Genomic DNA, 21,058 nt, shown 5'->3' on the forward strand with positions numbered 1-21,058 from the left:
AAAATGTAAAACTAAAACACTTCTAGAAAAAACATAGGAGAAAATCTGTAGGACCCAGGACTAGGCAAAAGGTTCTTAAACTTGTCACCAAAAACATAACACATAAGAGGAAAAACGGATAGATTGGACTTCATCAAAATAGAAAACGAGGGCTTCCCTGGTGGCGCAGTGGTTAAGAATCGGCCTGCCAATGCAGGGGACACGGGTTCGAGCCCTGGTCCGGGAAGATCCCACGTGCCGTGGAGCAACTAGGCCTGTGCACCACAACTACTGAGCCTGCGCTCTAGAGCCCGCGAGCCACAACTACTGAGCCCATGCGCCTAGAGCCTGTGCTCCACAACAAGAGAAGCCACAGCAATGAGAAGCCCACGCACCGCAACGAAGAGTAGCCCCCACTCGACGCAACTAGAGAAAGACTACGCACAGCAACGAAGACCCAGAGCAGCCATAAATAAATAAATAAATAATTTTAAAAAAAAATAGAAAGACAAAAAGACCCATTACAGACTGGGAGACAATGTTCTTGAATCACATACCTGACAAACTCTGTGCATCTAGGATATATGAAGAACTCTAAAAACTCAACATTAAAAAAAAAATCTGATTACATAATAGGCAGAGAAGTGCACAGACATTTCACCAAAGAAGATATAGGGATGGGAAATAAATGCCAGAAGTATTCAACGTCAACAGCCATTAGAGAAATGAAAATTAAAACTGCAGTAATATCTCACATCTACCAGAATGGCTAAAATGAAAAACAGTGATGACGCTGACAGGGATGCAGAGAAACTGGGTCATTCATACATTTTTGGTAAGAATGTACATGGGTAAAAATCACCCTGGAAAATACTTGGCAGTTCTTTCAAAACTAAAAATGGACTTACCATATGACCCAGTAATTGCACTACTGGACATATATCCCGGAGAAACAGAGACTTATTTCTATGCAAGAACTTATACATGAATGTTCACAGCAGATGTATTCATAACAGCTCAACTGGAAACAACTTATATCTCCTTCAAAGGCTAAAGGGTTTAACAAACTGTGGTATATCCATACCATGGAATGGTATTCAGCAACAACAAAGAATAAACTATGGATACATGCGATAACTTGAATGAACCTCAAGGAAATGATGCTGGATGAAAAAGGCCAGTCTCAGAAAGGAGATGCATGATTCCATGTGCACCACAATCAAGAAGTAATGAGGGCTTCCCTGGTGGCGCAGTGGTTGAGAGTCCGCCTGCCAATGCAGGGGACACGGGTTCGTGCCCCAGTCCGGGAAGATCCCACATGCCACAGAGCGGCTGGGCCCGTGAGCCATGGCCACTGAGCCTGCACGTCCGGAGCCTGTGCTCCGCAATGGGAGAGGCCACAACAGTGAGAGGCCCGCATACCACACACACACACACACAAAAGTAATGAAATGGAAAAGGAGAACAGATCAGTGGTTGCCAGGGATTAGGGACGGCAGGGGTGGGGGTCAGAGGTGGGGAGTAAAATGAGAGGGTCTTGTAGTGCCATACACTTGGGTATCTTGATTGCAGTAGTCGTTATGCAAGGCTGCACGTGTGATACAACTGCACAGAGTGACACACACACAAATACACACACACGAGGTCTTATATTGCTGGTGAAATGTGAACACGTTCTACGGTTTGCACCAACACCACTTTCTTGGTTTTGATATGATACTAGGGTTGTGTAAGATGTTAACATTGTGGGGGACACAGATGGGGGAAGGGTACAGGGGACTTTGTACACTTCTTTGCCACCTCCTGTGAATCTACAGTTACTTCAAAATAAAGTTTTAAAAGTATACCCCCTGGGCTTCCCTGGTGGCAAAGTGGTTGAGAGTCCGCCTGCCGATGCAGGGGACATGGGTTAGTGCCCCAGCCCGGGAAGATCCACATGCTGCTGAGTGGCTCGGCCTGTGAGCCATGGCCACTGAGACTGCGCGTCCAGAGCCTGTGCTCCGCAACGGGAGAGGCCACAACAGTGAGAGGCCCGCGTACCACACACACACAAAAAAGAAACCCCAGTCTTGGTAGTAGATATGGAAAGAATTCCTCCTGCAGATCCTCATGAAAGGAGCACTCTCACTTGAATGTGGCTCTGCAGTCCAAGGCACTGAAGAACAGCCCTCCCCTCTGCTCTGTCCTTAGAAGTTCTTCAGTGGAAAGTGTGTTTACATGGTTGCATAAGATGCAATGACCAAAGTCTTACAGAACATGATCATTTTTATTAGCACATTCCAACACCAGGGGTGCACTGTCCGATAGGGAATGATCACGGTTAAGGTCAGAAACCTCTACAAAGGGAGGTGCTTTTTTATAGATGAGCAGAAGCCTGAAACATTTAAGTTTCCATTGGTATGGCCTCTCATTGTACTTGCTCTGCTTTTATGGTACCTCTGCTGTAATTGTTTTTCTTGGAATTTCCATTCCTCCCATGCAGATGCTTTGATAGGTGGTCATACCCCCAGCTAGGCAAGAAATACCCTCCCCACCCAACAGAGAGACAAAGAAACAAGATGGAGGCTCCAGGAGAGGGTGCCCTGCTTCACCAGGACCAGAGCTCCCTTAGGGATTTGGGCCAAAGGCTCAGCTAACAAAGGAGTGGTCCTTCGTCTCATGTTTGCCTTCTGTTTATATGGGCAGGATTTAGGTGGCAGGATGCTGAGTTCTCACCAAATACCATCTTTCTACCTCAAACCACATTTTATAGTAGTGGCTCTCTCAGGGGTTTGCTTGTTTGCTCAGATCTATATGGAAAAGGCAGAAAGTCCATGTCCAGCGACCTTTTCGGATTTACACAGGACCCCATCTGCTGAACACATTTGTAGAATTTTTAACCAACTAGTAATGAGGTTCAAAGCTACCCATTCCATATAGACTGACCGACTATGATTATTTTTTTCAGGTCTCAGAACAATAAGTATTTGGCTTCCGCCTTTCAAAGGCTCTTCTTTCTAACAACTATCTCCATAGCCAAGGTATTGCTCACCAGTCCAAAAATGAACTCCCATTCCCTGGAAATCTGTAAAGTGCAAGCATTTGGATTAAGACGATGATCCTGCCAGACTTACGTGGAACTGGTCTGAGGTTGTTCAAATGCTTCTTTTGGGATTTTAAGGCCAGGGTTTCTCTTCTTGCCTGTTGGGAAAGATGGAAGAATAAAGTTAAGGTCTGAATCACAGCATGAGAGCCGGGACAGAGACTGCAGCAAAAAAAAGGACGGAACTGGGAACGCAGGTCTCATTTCCGCATTCAGAACCCCACTTCCTACCAGGACGGCTGTGAATGACAAGCACCAGTCACCAGGCTGAGCAGAGCTTCCCAAGTGCAGACTGAGGTCACGGATGAGGTTTTTCACCAGTGCAGGGTGCAATGTCAGTATAAGGCTGCCAATCCTCTTTACCCAGGAAGACTTGCCCTTTTCTCCCTGCTGGGAGTTGGGCATTCCAACTTCTTCTTTATTTTCTTGTACACAACAATGGTAATGGTAGACGGTGTTCGTTATAGGGTTTTTTCCTTTATAATGTCAGTCAGATGTACTCACACTTCTCTTAGTGTACCCCAGTTTTCTAAATTGGTCTTTGATTAGCTGACAGAGTGAACCATGGAGGTAGAATAGAACATACTTCCCCACTGTTCTCCCCTTCCTGTTCTCAACCACCTGCCGTAAGTTAAAACACCTAAGCGAAGGGTAGAGTAATACTTATTTACTTTTTCCCTGTTCCAAAAAAGGCTTATGATAACAGATGGGCCCATGCAAGGAGGCTGTCGCTTCTCTGGGGGCAAGATGGGAACATAATCAGTGTGTTCATCATCCCCGGGCTGAAACCACAAGGGAGCTTGGCTCAAATACTTTTGTTGATGAGTTTAAAAGAACAGACTGAAAAAGGACGGCTCAAGAAGCGATCAGAGAATCCAGTCTTGTAAAGGCTCGGGATTTTCCTCATCTAAGGACATCCTGTATCTCTTCATGCTTGGCAGGAAACGCCAAAGCAGAGCTGGATACAACACCTGTGGGTTTACATTCTTTCTCACCTCTTCTCTGCGTTGCAGGGAGCATTACAGAGCTGACACAAACCCTGCTTAGGGCTCTGAATAGAGATCTGAAGCTGCATAGAAACTGCAGAAGTCACATTCTGTAGCCTCTTGCAGGAAAATGACACCCAAAGACTTCAGTGACTGCTCACCACCAGAGCCAGCACTGACCCAGTCAGAATCAGAATCCAGGTCTCCAAACACTCAGGTGGGAACTCTTTCCTCTATGCCACAATGGATGGAGTTTAGAGGTGACCAGAGAGAACGGGAGAGGCCACAGCAGTGAGAGGCCCGCGTACCGCAAAAAAAGAACAAAAAACAAAAACAGATTACATCCAGTTCCTTCACTCTCCAAGAGACCTTCAGGGTCACTTTTCATCTGACTCTTGATATCCTCAACTATAAAATGGTGTAGTAACATCAATACCTACCTTATCAGACTGATGTGAGAACCATGGGATAACACATATGAAAGAGCAATGAAATAATAATAATTATAATAATTATAATCATTTTAAAAAAACAAGCTGCACAGTCTCATAAAAGAAAATGAGTCATTTAAGAAACTCAGGAACAGGGACTTCCCTAGTGGTCCAGTGGGTAAAGCTCCGTGCTCCCAATGCAGGGGGCCCGGGTTCGATTCCTGGTCAGGGAACTAGATCCCGCATGCGTGTCACAACCAAGAGTCCTCATGCCGCAACAAAGATCCCATGTGCCGCAACTAAGACCCGGCACAGCCAAAATAAATAAATAAATATTTAGAAACTCAGGAACAGAATTGGTATATTATCATAGTCCAGTGTAATGTATAATTGCGATCTTTCTATGCCTTCAAAATCCAGAAATCTAGATCAATTCTGCCAAGTTGCATAAAGCCAGGAAGCAACATGCTTGGCAGTAATCAACACAGAGAAAGCCTTTCAGACCCACCTTCACTGAGTGAAGTTAAGTCAGAGAAAAACAAATATTGTATATTAATGCATATATGTGGAATCTAGAAAAATGGTACCGATGAACCAGTTTGCAGGGCAGAAATAGAGATGCAGAGAACAAACATATGGACACCAAGGGGGGAAAGTGGTGGGCAGGTGGGATGAATTGGGAGATAGGGATTGACATGGATACACTGATGTGTATAAAACAGATAACTAATAAGAACCTGCTGTATAAAAAAATAAAATTCACAAAGAAAAAGAACCACCTTCATTTTAACAGGTCTTCTCAGTTCTCTCCTCATTTGGACTTACCTATGCATTTTACAAAAATTCAAAACTCACCATTTACCTTCCTATTCCTGGAGCTCAGATGGCCATTGAGCACATGTCACTGAGTTAGTTATTGACAATACACAGAGCTGTACTATGCTGGATCTGATTGTGAGAAGCCAAATAGATAAATGGCCTAATTCCAACAATTCCCATCCATGGGCCTCAGGCAATGCATAGGGAAGGCTATTTAAAATGAGATACTCTAAGGAAGAATGAACAAGTTTGACTTGTCTCAACATCATGCAGATTCAAACACAGGTGACAGAGAATTCAGGTAATCCCAACAAATACAACCCTGTAGTTCTCCCAGATAAAACGAAACAAAATGAAACTAAAATATATTTTTCCTGCAAAAAAGCCTCCCCAGATGCCATTTAAGCAAGCCGAAAGCAAACGTTACTCTTAAGTTCCTACATCTCTCTTCTTCATGTCTAACTCAGCTCTTACAAGATGGATGTCAAGAGAAATACCTATTTATGGAGGAAAACACCTTTGAAAAACTTTAACATAGCAGTGAATTATTACACCATAGGAATTAATTATTCGTAGTTCATTAATAGCAATCAACTATTAAGCTATAACTCAACAAATCATCAAAACATCTATACAAAGAAATAGCAAAAGAGAGAAAACTTTTGGCACAGAGACTAAAGAAAGAAATGACCCAAACAACAATAAAGTCTTCTAGGTGTGGGAAAAGAAGACCCCTGGTTCTCCTCTGACAAAAAAAACAAGAAAAAGAGTTCCAGCAGACACAAAACCTAGTTGAATCAACATTAGAAAACACCCTGCCTTCATTTTTCAACAGTAAATAAAATAAAACAAAAATCACAAAGGCACGCACCAACATTCCATAATTCACTTACTTGACCATCACTGGAAGAACAGCCCCATAAAAGACCAGCAGAGATGCCTCTAATAAGGGTTTCAGGGCTGCTGGGAGAGCGAGCAGAAGAAAACCCCAGAGAAGGCTTCTTTACTCAGCTCGGAAGACCGCACTTCAGCCGAGCAAAACGGAGCTGCACAGACTCCACCCCTCCTGCAGTGCCGATCACCCCAAACCTCTGCAAGTTTATTGTTCCCAGGGAAACTCCCACTTCAGGAAGGGAGAGTCGAAGTGGGTCCATTTGAACACCAAGGTGTGACATTAATCATTAACCAGACTTGGAGGAATAAATCTATAAAGTAATTGTGGATAGCACAGTGTTCTCCAGCTTTTCTATAAATGCCTCTTTCATTTCTTAAAAGAAAGGAAAACAATATGTGATCAGTTTCCAGCTGTGTTTATTTCAAAGCAATCTGTTCCCCTTGGCAAGGCTGCCAACACCTGACTGTTAACATTTAACACTGTGTTAAAAAAAAATTAAGGAGAGGCAGCAAAATGAATAATAAAACTAAGTGGCCAACTATGATAAGTGGCCTTTTTGCTTGACATTCAAAAGCAAAAATGAAAAATACGTCAGAAAATAGGCTCTATGTTATGTCACATGCTAGTAACAAGCCTTCTCAGAAGGAGAGAATTCTGTATACGTCTGCAGATCTCAACCAGCTGTGCCCTCTTACTGGCACAATCTGCAAAGGGTAAAAACCTCCTTGGCCTGATGGAGCATATGTGGTACCATATTACATCAGCCTGTGTCACACCCATGCCTGTTTTCTCCAAAAATATTGTAGTCCCACTACACACATGTATTTGCAAAATTCATCTTAAACCAAAGCTTTTCCCCAATGGCACTGGGGAAAAAAAGAAAAAAAACCTTGCCAGTAGTTAGAAAACATTTACCAAGCCACAGAAATGTTCACCAGCTCTGACCGTACTGAAAATGATGGGGTACACAAGACCTCTTGCTCAGCACCGCTCAGAGAAGCTAAGCACAAAGGGCTTCTCTCATGTGCCTTATTACATAAAACAGAAGATCGCGCTCCAGCGCCAACCCAAACAGCAAGAGAAACCAGAGGGGTGGAATCCGGAGGCTCTCCTGACACCTAAATGTTTGTCAGCCTGGCCAAGGGTCCAGGGACATGATTATGAGGGTTTACGATTATTGACACAGCTTTACAAAAGGATGGCTTTGCTCCCGGCACCAAATTTATTTTAAAAATCTGTTTCCCAATGTGAATGGGATTTCCAGCCAAGTAACTGGCAACCTGAAGGCCCTGGCTGCCCTTGCCTTCATACTTGCATCTAGGCTTCAGTTCCACGGGTAGCTGGCACTAAAAGTGGCGGAGAAGTGTCATTAAATGTTATTAAGTCACAATGATCAGATGTAAGGCAGCTCACAGAGCAGGGCAGAGTGAAGGGAAAACAGAGAGATTGCTGGCTTAACAACAGCGACACGGAAGTGGACACAGAAAATTCCCCCAAACCACTGGATCTCACCCACCACTGAGACTCCAACCAGGATGCCAGATTTCTTTGGAATTACATAAAATTTAGAGAAGGAAAGCTGCAAAGCTCATTTTAAAACGTGCAGTCATTTTTATTTCAAGGAGGCAGATGAATCTCCTGAAACCACAGCGTTACCTCCGTGTCCCTGGGCTTAGGGGCTCCAGCCCTCCTGTGGACAGGAGCTCAACCTTCTAAATTCAGCCCATTTATCACACGCCCCACAGAACCTTCCCAGACCTTCCCAGACACTACTTAAGGAACACAGTCCACACCCACCAGCTTCCACAGGCCGGCATCTCGAACACAATACAAACTCAATGCAACTTCACTCAACTCCCACTATTTTAATTTAAAATGTCCACTCTACCTAAGATAGATCTCCACGACCGTCTTCTATTTATATTCCTCATACCTTGTCTCACAATCTCGAATCACTTCTGCATTTATGTGTTCGTTTTTGAATCTGTTTATTACTTATTTATTATCTGTCTCACCCAGAAATGTTCAGCTACGGCAACAGTTTTGCCCAGGGCTTGTACACCGTCAGTATTTGTTGACTGAACATTTGTTGTTCTTTTCTCAGCTGTTTTGAACTTTGGTATTGAGGTCTTCAAAAAAATTTTAAATAGTGTAGTCTGTAAAAATATTGAATCACTATGTTGTACCTCTGAAGCTAATATAATATTGTATATCAACCATAATTTTTTTTAAAAAAACACAGAATGGAGTAGAAAGAGTTCAACCCTGAGCATATACGTGAGAGCTCGTTTGAAGCCCCCACTGTGCCACTTAACACGGGGACCCTGAGGATGCTTCTGAAACTCAGTTTCCACAGCGACAAGCTGGAGACGGAGACTCTGGCTGCTGAGAGATGTAGTTGGCATAACCTACGGGAAGGAGTCCAGCACACAGCAGGTACCCACTGGCTAGCAGGTTCTTGTCTCCCTTCCACGGTCGTGCTTACATTTTTAAAATAGGAACGAAACAGAATGTCCCCTCTGTGGGCAGGTTATTTCTTCAAATGCCATCTCTGTTCTTCCCCTCCTGTGTTATTTATGTGAAAATGACATTTTCAAACATCTCATCAATCGTGAACCATATTCTCTTGGTTCCCACTGACTCTGGGAATTGTTTAAGCTCTATAGGATCAGGATCTCTGAGAGCAAACCCTCAGAATCCATATTTTTTATAAAGGACTTCAATTTTTTTAGAGCAGATTTAGGTTCACAGCAAAACTGAAGGGAAGGTACAGAGACTTCGCACATACCTTACTGTTCCCACACATGCAGAGCCTTTCCCGTTATCGGCACCCCCCAGAGTGGTGCATGTGTTACAAATGATGAACCTATATTGACACATCATCACCCACTCACTCTTGGTGTTGTACATCCTAGGGGTTTGGACAAATGTATGCTATGCATCTATCATTATAGTGTCATACGAAGTAGTGTCACTGTCCTAAAAATCCTGTGCTCCCCCATTCATCCCTCCTTCCCCCCAACCCCTGGCAACCACTGATCTGTTTACTGTATCCATAGTTTTGCCTTTTCCAGAATGTTATATAGTTAGAATCATACTGTGTGTGTGTGTGTGTGTGTGTGTATGTGTGTATAGCCTTTTCTGATTGGCTTATTTTACTTAGTAATATGCATTTAAGATTCTTGCATGTCTTTTCATGACTTAATAGTTCATTTCTTTATAGCACTGAATAATATTCCATTGTCTGGATATACCACAGTTCATTAATCCATTCACCTACTGAAGTGCATCTTGGTTGCTTCCAAGTTTTGGCAATTATGAATAACGCTGCTTATAAACATCTGTGTGCAGTTTTGTACGAACGTTAGGAGTGTCACTGCTGTATTGAAAGAGCTAGAGAATAAGAGAAACCAATTCCTGTAACATCAGAGAGCATGTGTGATGTGCAATAAAAGTATCACACCACGAATGCACAGGAGGTTCAAAGAGGGAGCAAGAAACTCAGGCAAGGGAAATGAAAAAAAAAAGTCTCACAGAGGAAGTAGTATTTTACGTGGTCCTTTGATAAATGGTAGGATTTGAGGGTACATGATGGCTCATTATACTATTGTCTTCTTTTTATATATAGTTAATGTTTCCATAATAAAACATGAAAAGGCAAGAGTAGGATTCCAAGGAGGAGGAGGAGGAGCTCACAGTGGTGGCGAGAAGGACATTGTGGCGTCTTCAAAGACTGTGAGTTGTCTGCCTGGGACAAAGTGCAGGATGGTGGCAGAGGGAAGGATAGGTTGGAGCCAAAGACTGAAAGATTGTAACTAACAATTTTTAATTTTCAGATTTAGGAAGAGAAATCATCTATTTTTTAGTAGAGGAGTATCATGCCATGTTATTTGTGTTTTAAAAACAAATAATGTAACAAGATTAATCTATCTGCAGGATGTTTTGAAACTGTGGTACACATGCACACACACAGCACCTGCCTACACACTCACAAATCCACATACACACACCTTGGTGGTTTAAGCTTTTGGGTCTTTGCTCATATTTTCCCTGAAGTGTTATCATCTTTCTCCCCTGGTCAGTTGCAACACACTCAGCTCAAGTGTGTTCTCCTCCAGGAAACCTTCCATAAAAAACATGCAATAAATGTCCCTTATCTGTGTGGCCACAGGACTCTACACATTATCTTCCATGTCTTCCTTCTTACACTGATTGATTGAACCCACCTGCTCACCCATCTCTTCCCCTAGAAGGCGAGCTCTTCAGAGCCAGACCCCATGCCTTACCCAGGTGCAGAGTAAGCACTAGACCCAAAAAATGAGAGGCAGAGACCACAGCAACTTGGCTAATAAATTGAAGTTGCTTAAACTTCACAGAGGCAAAATCTATAGGCTCTGGTAATTTCCTGGATAAGAAGTCTAGAAGACCAGAAGCTAAGCTGCAGTAGTAACAGTGGTAGCAATCTGGCTTTTCCCCTCCTAGATAAAATTAAGTAAAAAAGGAAAGTCAGGCCAGTTGGGGTGGGAGGTGGGAGAAGGCAGATAATGAGCTCCAGTCCTTAGATGTGCTAGGGATAAGCTGAAGGAACACCTGGCAGATTTCAAGCAGGCACATGGAGCTTCAGAGAGGGATGGGGTGGGGGGGAATATGAAAATCTGTGAGTGACAGAGAAGTAGAAAGTTGAATGAGACAGGCAGGGAAACAAGAAGAGAAAGAGAACGGAAAGGAGCCTATGCAAGAACATTTTGAGAGAATGAGATGTAAATGAAGAATCAGCGAAGGACACCAAGAATCTCTGGAGGTGTCCAAGAAGAAAAACAAGCGAGTGCAGAGCAGCACCATCCACTATTCAGAAAAGGTGCTATTTTCAAAGGATGAGAGCACTCAGAGAGTTTTCTTACAGCTTCCCGGGACTCAAGTTCTTTTTTCAGACCCAGTCGAGCTGAAGTATATGCTTAGTCACGTTAACCATTCGGTGCTGACTTTGTGCTCTTGAAAGAACCTAAAAGCAAATCACAGCCAAGGCCCTCCCGTTGTGGTCTGGGGCCCAGTGAAAGCAGGGGGCCTGCGTGGGCGGGGAATGCCCACCGTCTGTACTCATCTCCTTCCTCGTTTACATGCCGCTTCATTCATGAGTCTTATCAAAAGGAAACGCAGTCACAGGGTGTTAAAAAGTACCGCTTTACAATAAAAATATGGCAGCAGTGGCAAAGAAATTGAGGGCTGTGTCTCATCTTTTCAAAATGCATGCTCCATTCTGGTTAGGTTTAAAAATTGCACTTATATTTTAGAGAGAAATATTGAAATGTCTCCAAGTGGAATAATATGATTCTAGGATATGCTTCAAAATAATACGGGAGTCGGGTGGGGTGGAGATAGAGGTGAAATAAGCTAGTAATTGTCAAAGCTGAGTGATGGACACACGGTGCTCATTATATGTCTGTCTTTGAGTATGTTTGAAAATTTCCAAAATGTAATGATTTTCTTGAATAGCTACTGAATCACAGAAGATTCTCTTTTAATAGTTAAAAAAGAGGGATAGTAAGAAGACTGCATTTTTCTCTTGGGAGAAGTGGATTCTTTTTTCCCTTTGGTCTAAGATCACAATATTTTAAAAAGTTTTATTGGAGTACAGTTGATTTACAATGTTGTGTTAGTTTCAGGTGTGCAGCAAAGTGAATCAGTTATACATAGACATATATCCACTCTTTTTTTTTTTTTTAGATTATTTTCCCATATGGGCCATTACAGAGTATCGAATAGAGTTTAAGATCACAATTTTAATAGCACTGTGATCACCTCCCTTTAGCCAAGGAAAACTACAGGGTCATAATTTTGATTCAACCAGCTGCTTGAAGACTAAGAAATGCAGAGAAATACAGAGGAAAGTTATTGATCTATATGTCTTCTAAGAGTGCTACCAGTACAGTCCATTCTGCTTCTCCCCCAGATTTACCTAATTTCTTTCAGTGAGCTGCATTCTACTATGATGTCATTGACCCATGTTGAGGTCACCTTAAAAAAGAGACTCGGGCTTCCCTGGTGGCACAGTCGTTGGGAGTTTGCCTGCCAATGCAGGGGACACGGGTTCGAGCCCTGGTCTGGGAAGATCCCACATGCTGCAGAGCAGCTAGGCCCGTGAGCTACAACTACTGAGCCTGTGCATCTGGAGCCTGTGCTCCGCAACAAGAGAGGCCACGATAGTGAGAAGCCCAAGCACCGCAATGAAGAGTGGCCCCTGCCTGCCGCGACTAGAGAAAGCCCTCGCACAGAAACGAAGACCCAACACAGCCAAAAATAAATAAATAAATAAATATTTTTTAAAAAGAGGGGGGACTCTGAAATTCATCTCTGTAAGGTTGTCTTTGATTACCTTATATAATGTCTTCTTTTTCAAAAAATTTTATTTTTTATTGGTCTACAGTTGATTTACAATGTTGTGTTAGTTTCAGGGGTTACAGCAAAGTGATTCAGTTACACATATACATATAGCTGTTTCTTTTCAAATTCTCTTCCCATTTAGGTTATTAAAGAATATTGAATAGAGTTCCCTGTGCTCTACAGTAGGTCCTTGTTGGTTATCTATTTTATATACAGCAGTGTGTACATGTCAATCCCAATCTCCCAATTTATCCCTCCCCCCCCACCTTTCCCCCTTTGAATAACCATAATGTCTTCTTTATAAAGACTCTTGGGGTAAAAATATGTGTTATCAATAACAAGAAGAGTTGGTTTCTCCTGTATAATCTCTGCCTATGGATGATGTGAATGTTCCTCTAATGTGTTTCCTTCCTTGGGTTGATGGCTAAAATACTTAAGGCCAAATCTGGACTCATATTCATACTCATTTCTTTTTTTTTTTTTTTTTTTTCTGGTACGCGGGCCTCTCACTGTTGTGGCCTCTCCCGTTGTGGAGCACAGGCTCCAGACGCGCAGGCTCAGCGGCCATGGCTCACGGGCCTAGCCGCTCTGCGGCATGTGGGATCTTCCCAGAATGGGGCACGAACCCGTGTCCCCTGCATCAGCAGGCGGACTCTCAACCACTGCGCCACCAGGGAAGCCCTCATACTCACTTCTGACTCAGTGTTTTTTGTGGCTCTGTTTCCGTCTTACCCACCCATTTTAATAACATTTTATTGTGGAACATTTTATATATATGGGAAAGTAAACAAAACAGTTATAATCAACCTCTGTGTACCTATTCCCCAGCTTCAAAAAATACCGACTTAGACCAATTTTGGTTCATCTACACCCCACCCACGTTCCCAGACATCAAATCATTCCATCCATAACTATTTTATCAAATATCTCTAAAAGAAATTGACTATTAAAAAATAACCATCATACCATTATCACACGGAAACAAATAAGTAATTTCTTAATATCTACTCAGTGTTCAAAATTCTAATTGTCTTGTGAAGAGGGCTTGGGAGAGGGGTAAGATAGGAGAAGGGGATGAAATGTACAAACCATAGGTATAAAATAAATAAGATATAAGAATGTAATTAATATATAGGACAGGAAATCTAACCAATATTTTGTAATAACTTCAAATGGAATATAATCTATAAAAATATCAAATCACTATGTATACACTTGAAACTAATAGAACATTGTAAATCAACTATACTCCAATAAATAAATAATTCTAATTGCCTCCTTATAAATAATTAAGATAAATAATTATCTTGTTTATAAATATCCTAAATACTCTTAAATTATGCTGTGTTTGAATCAGGATCAAAATTAGGTCCTTGCTATATAAAAAGCAAAGGGGACTTTCCTGGCAGTCCCGTGGTTAAAACTTCACCTTCCAGCGCAGGGGGTGCTGGTTTGATCCCTAGTTGGGGAGCTAAGATCCCACATGCCTTGCAGCCAAAAAACCAAAACATAAAACAGAAGCAGTATTGTAACAAATTCAATAAACACTTAAAACAAAATGGTCCACATCAATTAAAAAAAAAAAGCAAACAAACAAACAAAAATTAAATGAGCAAACCAAACCAAACCAAACATGTAGATACAGAGAACAGAGCAGTGGTTACCAGAAAGGAAGTAGAGAGTAAAATGGGTAAAGGGGGATCCACCCTATGCTGATGGATGGAAACTAAATTTTGGTGGTGAGCAGACTGCAGTGCACACAGAAGTCAAAATACAGTGTTTTAAGATTAGGTGATAGAATTTCTTAGGTCCCTGTCAATCTATAAGCTCTCCCTCCATTTCTTGTTGTCCACCCCTCCCCACCTAATGCGATTATTTTGCTGAAGAAATCTGGTCATTTGCCCTATACAGTTCCCCACTAATTCTGAGTGCACGCCTTGTGGGCTTGTGTGCCCCTTTGTTAGCTAGAGTGCGATCAGACGGAAACTCGACTGCTCTGTTTGGCACAGCGGCATAACAGGTGGCCTCACCTGCTTTTAACTAAATTGCTGAATTCTTTGCATCCTAGTAAACGCTCCTAAACTCTTAATGGAAAAAGGAAGAAATCAATAAATAAATGAATAACCTTTCAACAACACTGGGTAGTCAACAAACTTTTTAATCTTTGTCAATTTGATAAGTAAACAAAAGTACCTCATTGTTTTTAATCACCCTTTAAAAGTGTGTAATGAAGTTGAATATTTTTAACATGTCTACTGACATCTGTAGTTATGTTTCTATGAACTGCCTGTTCAAGCCATTTGCTCATTTTTATGTTAGGTTATTATTGTTGTTTTATTTGTAAGAGAAGACATTGCCCCTTCTGTAGTTTGAATCACAAAACACACACACATGTGAGTGTGTCTACCCACTTGGGTTGGGTTTTTCCTCCCTTTTTGATTGTACAGAATTAAAAATTTTTACATTACTTCATGGCCTCTGCACTTTTACAAGGCAGGAACATTCTTTCCTTCTCCCCAAATAGCTCGATAGTTGTCCCAATACCACCTATTAATCTGTCCATTTTTTTCCTCCATTAATTTTACACATCTTTATAATATTTATACCTCTTATATAAGTTCATTGGCTGCTATGTCTAAAAGCTATTAAATATTCATGGCATTGAAAGGCAACTTCACTCAATCCTGACTTTAAGAGAACTCTTTCTAGCTTTTCACCTTAAAAAAATTATGCTGGTTTTAAGAAACTGTCATTTGCAGAAACATGGATGGACCTAGAGACTCTCTTACAGAGTGAAGTAAGTCAGAAAGAGAAAAACAAATAACATATATTAACGCATGTATGTGGAATCTAGAAAAATGGTATGGATGATCTTATTTGCAAAGCAGAAATAGAGACACAGATGTAGAGAACAAACACGGATACCAAGGGGGAAAGGGGGGGTGGGTAGGGTAGGATGAATTGGGAGATTGGGATTGACATATCCACTACTATGTATAAAATAGATTAACTAATGAGATCCTACCCTATAGCACAGGGAACTCAACTCGGTGCTCTGTGGTGACCTAAATGGGAAGGAAATCCAAAAAAAGAGGGGATATGTGTATCCATAAGGCTGATTCACTTTGCTGTATGGCAGAAACTGACACAGGAGTGTAAAGCTATGCTCCAATAAGAAAAATAATTTATTCTGGTTTTAGGTTCAGTTTGACAGAAGAAGTATAGAGCCATCCATATTTACTGAGTGAAAAGTCTTATCAAGGCTCTCAAAGACTTGCCCATACTGTAATCCTTAGAACTTGTGAGTGTTAGCATGCTCAGGTTTCAGCAGATGTGATTAAAGGAAGGGTTCTGGGATGAGGAGATTATCGTGGATTATCCAGTTGGGCCCTAAATGCCATCACAAAGCTTCCTGATAGTAGAGAGGCTGAGAGACACGAGACACGCAGAGGAGCAGGAGCAGACGGAGGCAGAGGCCGATGATTCAGCCACAGCCTGAAGAACGCCACGAGTGCCGGCAGCTCCTGGAAGCTGGATTCTGTATCCCAGAGCCTCTGGAGGGAGCCTGACCTGCTGACACCTTGATTCTGGATTTCTGGCCTCCAGAAATGTGAAAGAATAAATGTATGCTGTTTTAAGCCACCAAGTTTGTGGTTCCTTGTTACAGCAGTTACAAGAAACTGGTACACTACGGGCAGACCTCAGAGATATTGTGGGTTCCGGTCCAGCCCAGGGCAATAAAGCAAATATCACAAAAAAGCAAGGCACACGAATTCTTTGGTTTCCCAGTGCATGGTAATGTTATGTTGACAAGATAGAGTAGTCTATTAAGCGTGCAACAGCATTATGTCTAAAAAACAACGTTCATACCTTAATTTAAAATACTTTATTGCTAGAAAATGCCAACCATCAGTGAGCAAATGCTGTCGGAAAAATGGCGCCTATAGACTTGCTCGATGCAGGGTTGCAACAAACCTTCAATTTGTAAAACATGCAATATCTGCGAAGCACGATAAAGCGAAACCCAATAAAACAAAAAGTATGCCTGTATTAGAAATGGATGCTGAATTTTACCAAATTCCCTTTCAACATTTATTGAAATAATCCAGTGTCCTTCCTATTATACCCAAGCTGCCACGCTCTCTAACAAATGGATTTCTTACTTTTTCCCTTTCTGTTTTCTTTCTTTCACCAACTCATTTTCACTCTCTTTATTTCCTCCTCAGCAGCTTCTGCCACTAAGCCTTCCTGAGGATCCTGTGTTCCTGCATTGCCTGTGGTGGTAGAAACTTAGAGCCTGCTAATCCCTGGATTCAAGAAACATCTAGAAAGTCTTAACTTGACAATACAAGGGGGCAAAACAAAGTTAAGAAATGAAATGCAAACAAGAAGGAATAGGGCTTCCCTGGTAGCGCAGTGGTTAGGAGTCCACCTACCAATGCAGGGGACACGGATTCGTGCCCCGGTCCGGGAAGATCCCACATGCTGCAGAGCGGCTGGGCCCGTGGGCCATGGCTGCTGGGCCTGCGCATCCGGAGCCTGTGCCCCACAACGGGAGAGGCCACAACAGTGAGAGGCCCACGTACCGCAAAAAAAAAAAAAAAAAAGAAGAAGAAGGAATAGGTATTAGTAAGTGGTCCTTGGTAGATGCCTTTCTCTGCAACAAAGGAGATGGTGCTGGCTTCCTTTCATTTCTCTCTAGCTTGGTGCCAAGGAAGAAATGCACCCTTTCCCCAGGCCTGTGGCACATTCTGAAATTCTTCATGTCCCCTGTCAACAAGAAACGAGAAGGTAAAGAAACCAGGGCCAAAGCAATCTCAGAAAATATGGCAAGATTCCTCACCTTGACACTCCAACCCTGCAGCCTGAAAAAACTCAGGATCATCCTTTTCCCCATGGCTGTTTCTGCAGTATCTCTCACTTTTTTCTCCCCAGGGAGGCTGGACGTTTTTGAGAGTCATGTTTTACAAACCACAGCCTGGCAGAAAACCAGTGGCCTCTGCCTTTTGTTCTGCCACATACTTTGCTGGCTTCATGCATCCCCCACTGGTGACACTTCTGATTAGAGGTTCAGGATGGTTGATAAAAAAACAAAGACTAAGAAATAGCTTCAAGAAAACCACAAAACTTAAATGTGAGGTTTTCTGAAAAGAGAAAGCAAACAACTTTTTTTATGCATGTCTACTCATATTTCGTTACTATTTCAGTTCCTCATGGAACCCTTAAGGGAAAATTCCACAGTCCTATAGAAGGACTTAGGTCTTATCTCACTGTAATTAACAAATATTGCTTCAGGCAGTGCCATAACTCTGGGTGTCAAAGAAGTGGAGTTCTCTAGTCTTGGTCATATGTCTAGAAATTGTTCCAGGCACTCACCTTGAAACTTGTAAATCAGTTCATCTCTAAGACTAATTGCAAAATAAAGTACAGTTGACCCTTGAATAACACAGGTTTGGACTGCACCGATTCACTTATATGTGGATTTTTTTTCAATATCTGTATTTTCATTTTATAGCTCTTTAAATGAACTAAGTGTGGGGAAAAGTTTGTGCTCAATCAGAGCTCACAATATGTGGAACCAAAAGAACTAGGGTTTGAGTTCTGATTCTACCCAAACTGTTTGAGCTTCCTGCCACTGGGTAAGTCACTGATCAATCCATTTGTTTTTCAGGCAGAGATAGAAGTCTGAAGATTTTTGACTGTGTGTGGGATGGGGGCAGGGGGTGTCAGTGCCCAATCCCTTCGTTGTTCAAGTGTCAACTGTACATAAATTCCCTGTTGCATCCATAGAATGATCCACCTACCTAGGTGATCAGAAATGGGAGTGAAAGGTATAAATTTAAATATGCATCATGATGCCTTACACACAGTTACCTATACAGTTTCCCCAAACTGGTTTTAATGGCTAACCAAAAATTCAAGGAGATAATTTATAATGATCCCTGGATATACTAATTTTATAAGGTTTTCTTTAGAAGAATAATTACAATCCTGCAGCCTGTGGAACAAAAACCACCTTCACAGAAAGATAGACAAGATGAAAAGGCAGAGAGCTATGTACCAGATGAAGGAACAAGATAAAACCTCAGAGAAACAACTAAATGAAATGGAGATAGGCAATCTTCCAGAAAAAGAATTCAGAATAATGCTAGTGATGATGATCCAGGACCTTGGAGAAAGAATGGAGGCAAAGATCGAGAAGATGCAAGAAATGTTTAACAAAGATCTAGAAGAATTAAAGAACAAACAAACAGAGATGAACAGTACCATAACTGAAATGAAAACTACACTAGAAGGAATCAATAGCAGAATAACTGAGACAGAAGAACAGGTAAGTGACCTGGAAGACAGAATGGTGGAATTCACTGCTGCAGAACAGAATAAAGAAAGAAGAATGAAAAGAAATGAAGACAGCCTAAGAGACCTCTGGGACAACATTGAACACAACAACATTTGCATTATAGGGGTCCGAGAAGGAGAAGAGAGAGAGAGAAAGGACCCGAGAAAATATTTGAAGAGATTATAGTTGAAAACTTTCCTAACATGGGAAAGGAAATAGCCACCCAAGTCCAGGAAGCACAGAGAGTCCCATACAGGATAAACCCAAGGAGAAACATGCCGAGACACATAGTAATCAAATTGGAAAAAATTAAAGACAAAGATTATTGAAAGCAGCAAGGGAAAAATGACAAATAACATACAAGGGAACTCCCATAAGGTTAACAGCTGATTTCTCAGCAGAAAACCTACACCAGAAGAGAGTGGCATGATATACTTAAAGTGATGAAAGGGAAGAACCTACAACCAAGATTACTCTACCCCGCAAGGATCTCATTCAGATTCGATGGAGAAATCAAAAGCTTTACAGACAAGCAAAAGCTAAGAGAATTCAGCACCACCAAGCCAGCTCTACAACAAATGCTAAAGGAACTTCTTTAAGTGGGAAACACAAGAGAAGAAAAGGACCTGCAAAAACAAACCCAAAACAATTAAGAAAATGGTAATAGGAACATACATATCAATAATTACCTTAAACGTGAATGGATTAAATGCTCCAACCAAAAGACATAGGCTTGCTGAATGGATACAAAAACAACACCCATACATATGCTGTATACAAGAGACCCACTTCAGACCTAGGGACACATACAGACTGAAAGTGAGGGGATGGAAAAAGATATTCCATGCAAATGGAAATCAAAAGAAAGCTGGAGTAGCAATACTCATATCAGAAGAAACAGACTTTAAAATAAAGAATGTTACAAGAGACAAGGAAGGACACTACGTAATGATCAAGGGACCAATCCAAGAAGAAAATATAACAATTATAAATATATGTGCATCCAACTTAGGAGCACCTGAATACATAAGGCAGCTGCTAACAGCTCTAAGACAGGAAATCGACAGTAACACAGTAATAGTGGGGGACTTTAACACCTCACTTACACCAGTGGACAGATCATCCAAACAGAAAATTAATAAGGAAACACAAGCTTTAAATGACACAGTAGACCAGGTAGGTTTGATTGATATTTATAGGACACTCCATCCAAAAACAGCAGATTACACTTCTCAAGTGTGCACAGAACATTCTCCAGGATAGATCACATCTTGGGTCACAAATCAAGCCTCAGTAAATTTAAGAAAATTGAAATCATATCAAGCATCTTTTCTGACCACAACGCTATGAGATTAGAAATCAATTACAGGGGAAAAAACATAAAAAACACAAATACATGGAGGCTAAGCAATACGTTACTAAATAACCAAGAGACCACTGAAGAAATCAGAGGAAATCAAAAAATACCTAGAGACAAATGACAATGAAAACACGACGATCCAAAACCTATGGGATGCAGCAAAAGCTATTCTAAGAGGGAAGTTTATAGCTATATAAGCCTACCTCAAGAAATAAGAAAAATCTCAAACAATCTAATGTTACACCTAAAGGAACTAGAGAAAGAAGAAAAAACAAAACCCAAAGTTAGCAGAAGGAAAGAAATCATAAAGATCAGAGCAGAAATAAATGAAATAGAAACAAAGAAAACAGTAGCAAAGATCAGTAAAACAAAAAGCTGGTTCTTTGAGAAGATAAATAAAATTGATAAACCTTTAGCCAGACTCATTAAGAAAAAGAGGGAGAGGACTCAAATCAATAAAATTAGAAATGAAAAAGGAGAAGTTACAATGGACACGGCAGAAATACAAAGCATCCTAAGAGACTACTACGGCAACTCTATGCCAATAAAATGGACAACCTGGAAGAAATGGACAAATTCTTAGAAAGGTATAACCTTCCAAGACTGAACCAGGAAGAAATAGAAAATATGAACAGAGCAATCACAAGTAATGAAATTGAAACTGTGATTTAAAATCTTCCAGCAAACAAAAGTCCTGGACCAGATGGCTTCACAGGTGAATTCTATCAAACATTCAGAGAAGAGCTAACACCCATCCTTCTCAAACTTTTCCAAAAAATTGCAGA

At 41.4% G+C, this 21,058-nt stretch overlaps 1 protein-coding gene across 2 annotated transcripts in view; it reads right to left on the bottom strand.

The window, feature by feature from the left end:
* Nucleotides 1–21,058, bottom strand: part of MAP2K6 (mitogen-activated protein kinase kinase 6) — a 126,809-nt gene that overhangs the window by 43,204 nt on the left and 62,547 nt on the right. For both annotated transcript variants that reach the window (XM_082603664.1, XM_082603663.1), the window contains exon 2: nucleotides 3,093–3,159. In XM_082603664.1, the coding sequence (XP_082459790.1) occupies nucleotides 3,093–3,159 (67 nt within the window). The remainder of the gene's footprint in view (nucleotides 1–3,092; nucleotides 3,160–21,058) is intronic.

The sequence above is a fragment of the Mesoplodon mirus genome (genome assembly GCF_964341445.2).
Source record: "Mesoplodon mirus genome assembly, chromosome: 18".
Taxonomy (NCBI): Eukaryota; Metazoa; Chordata; class Mammalia; order Artiodactyla; family Ziphiidae; genus Mesoplodon; species Mesoplodon mirus.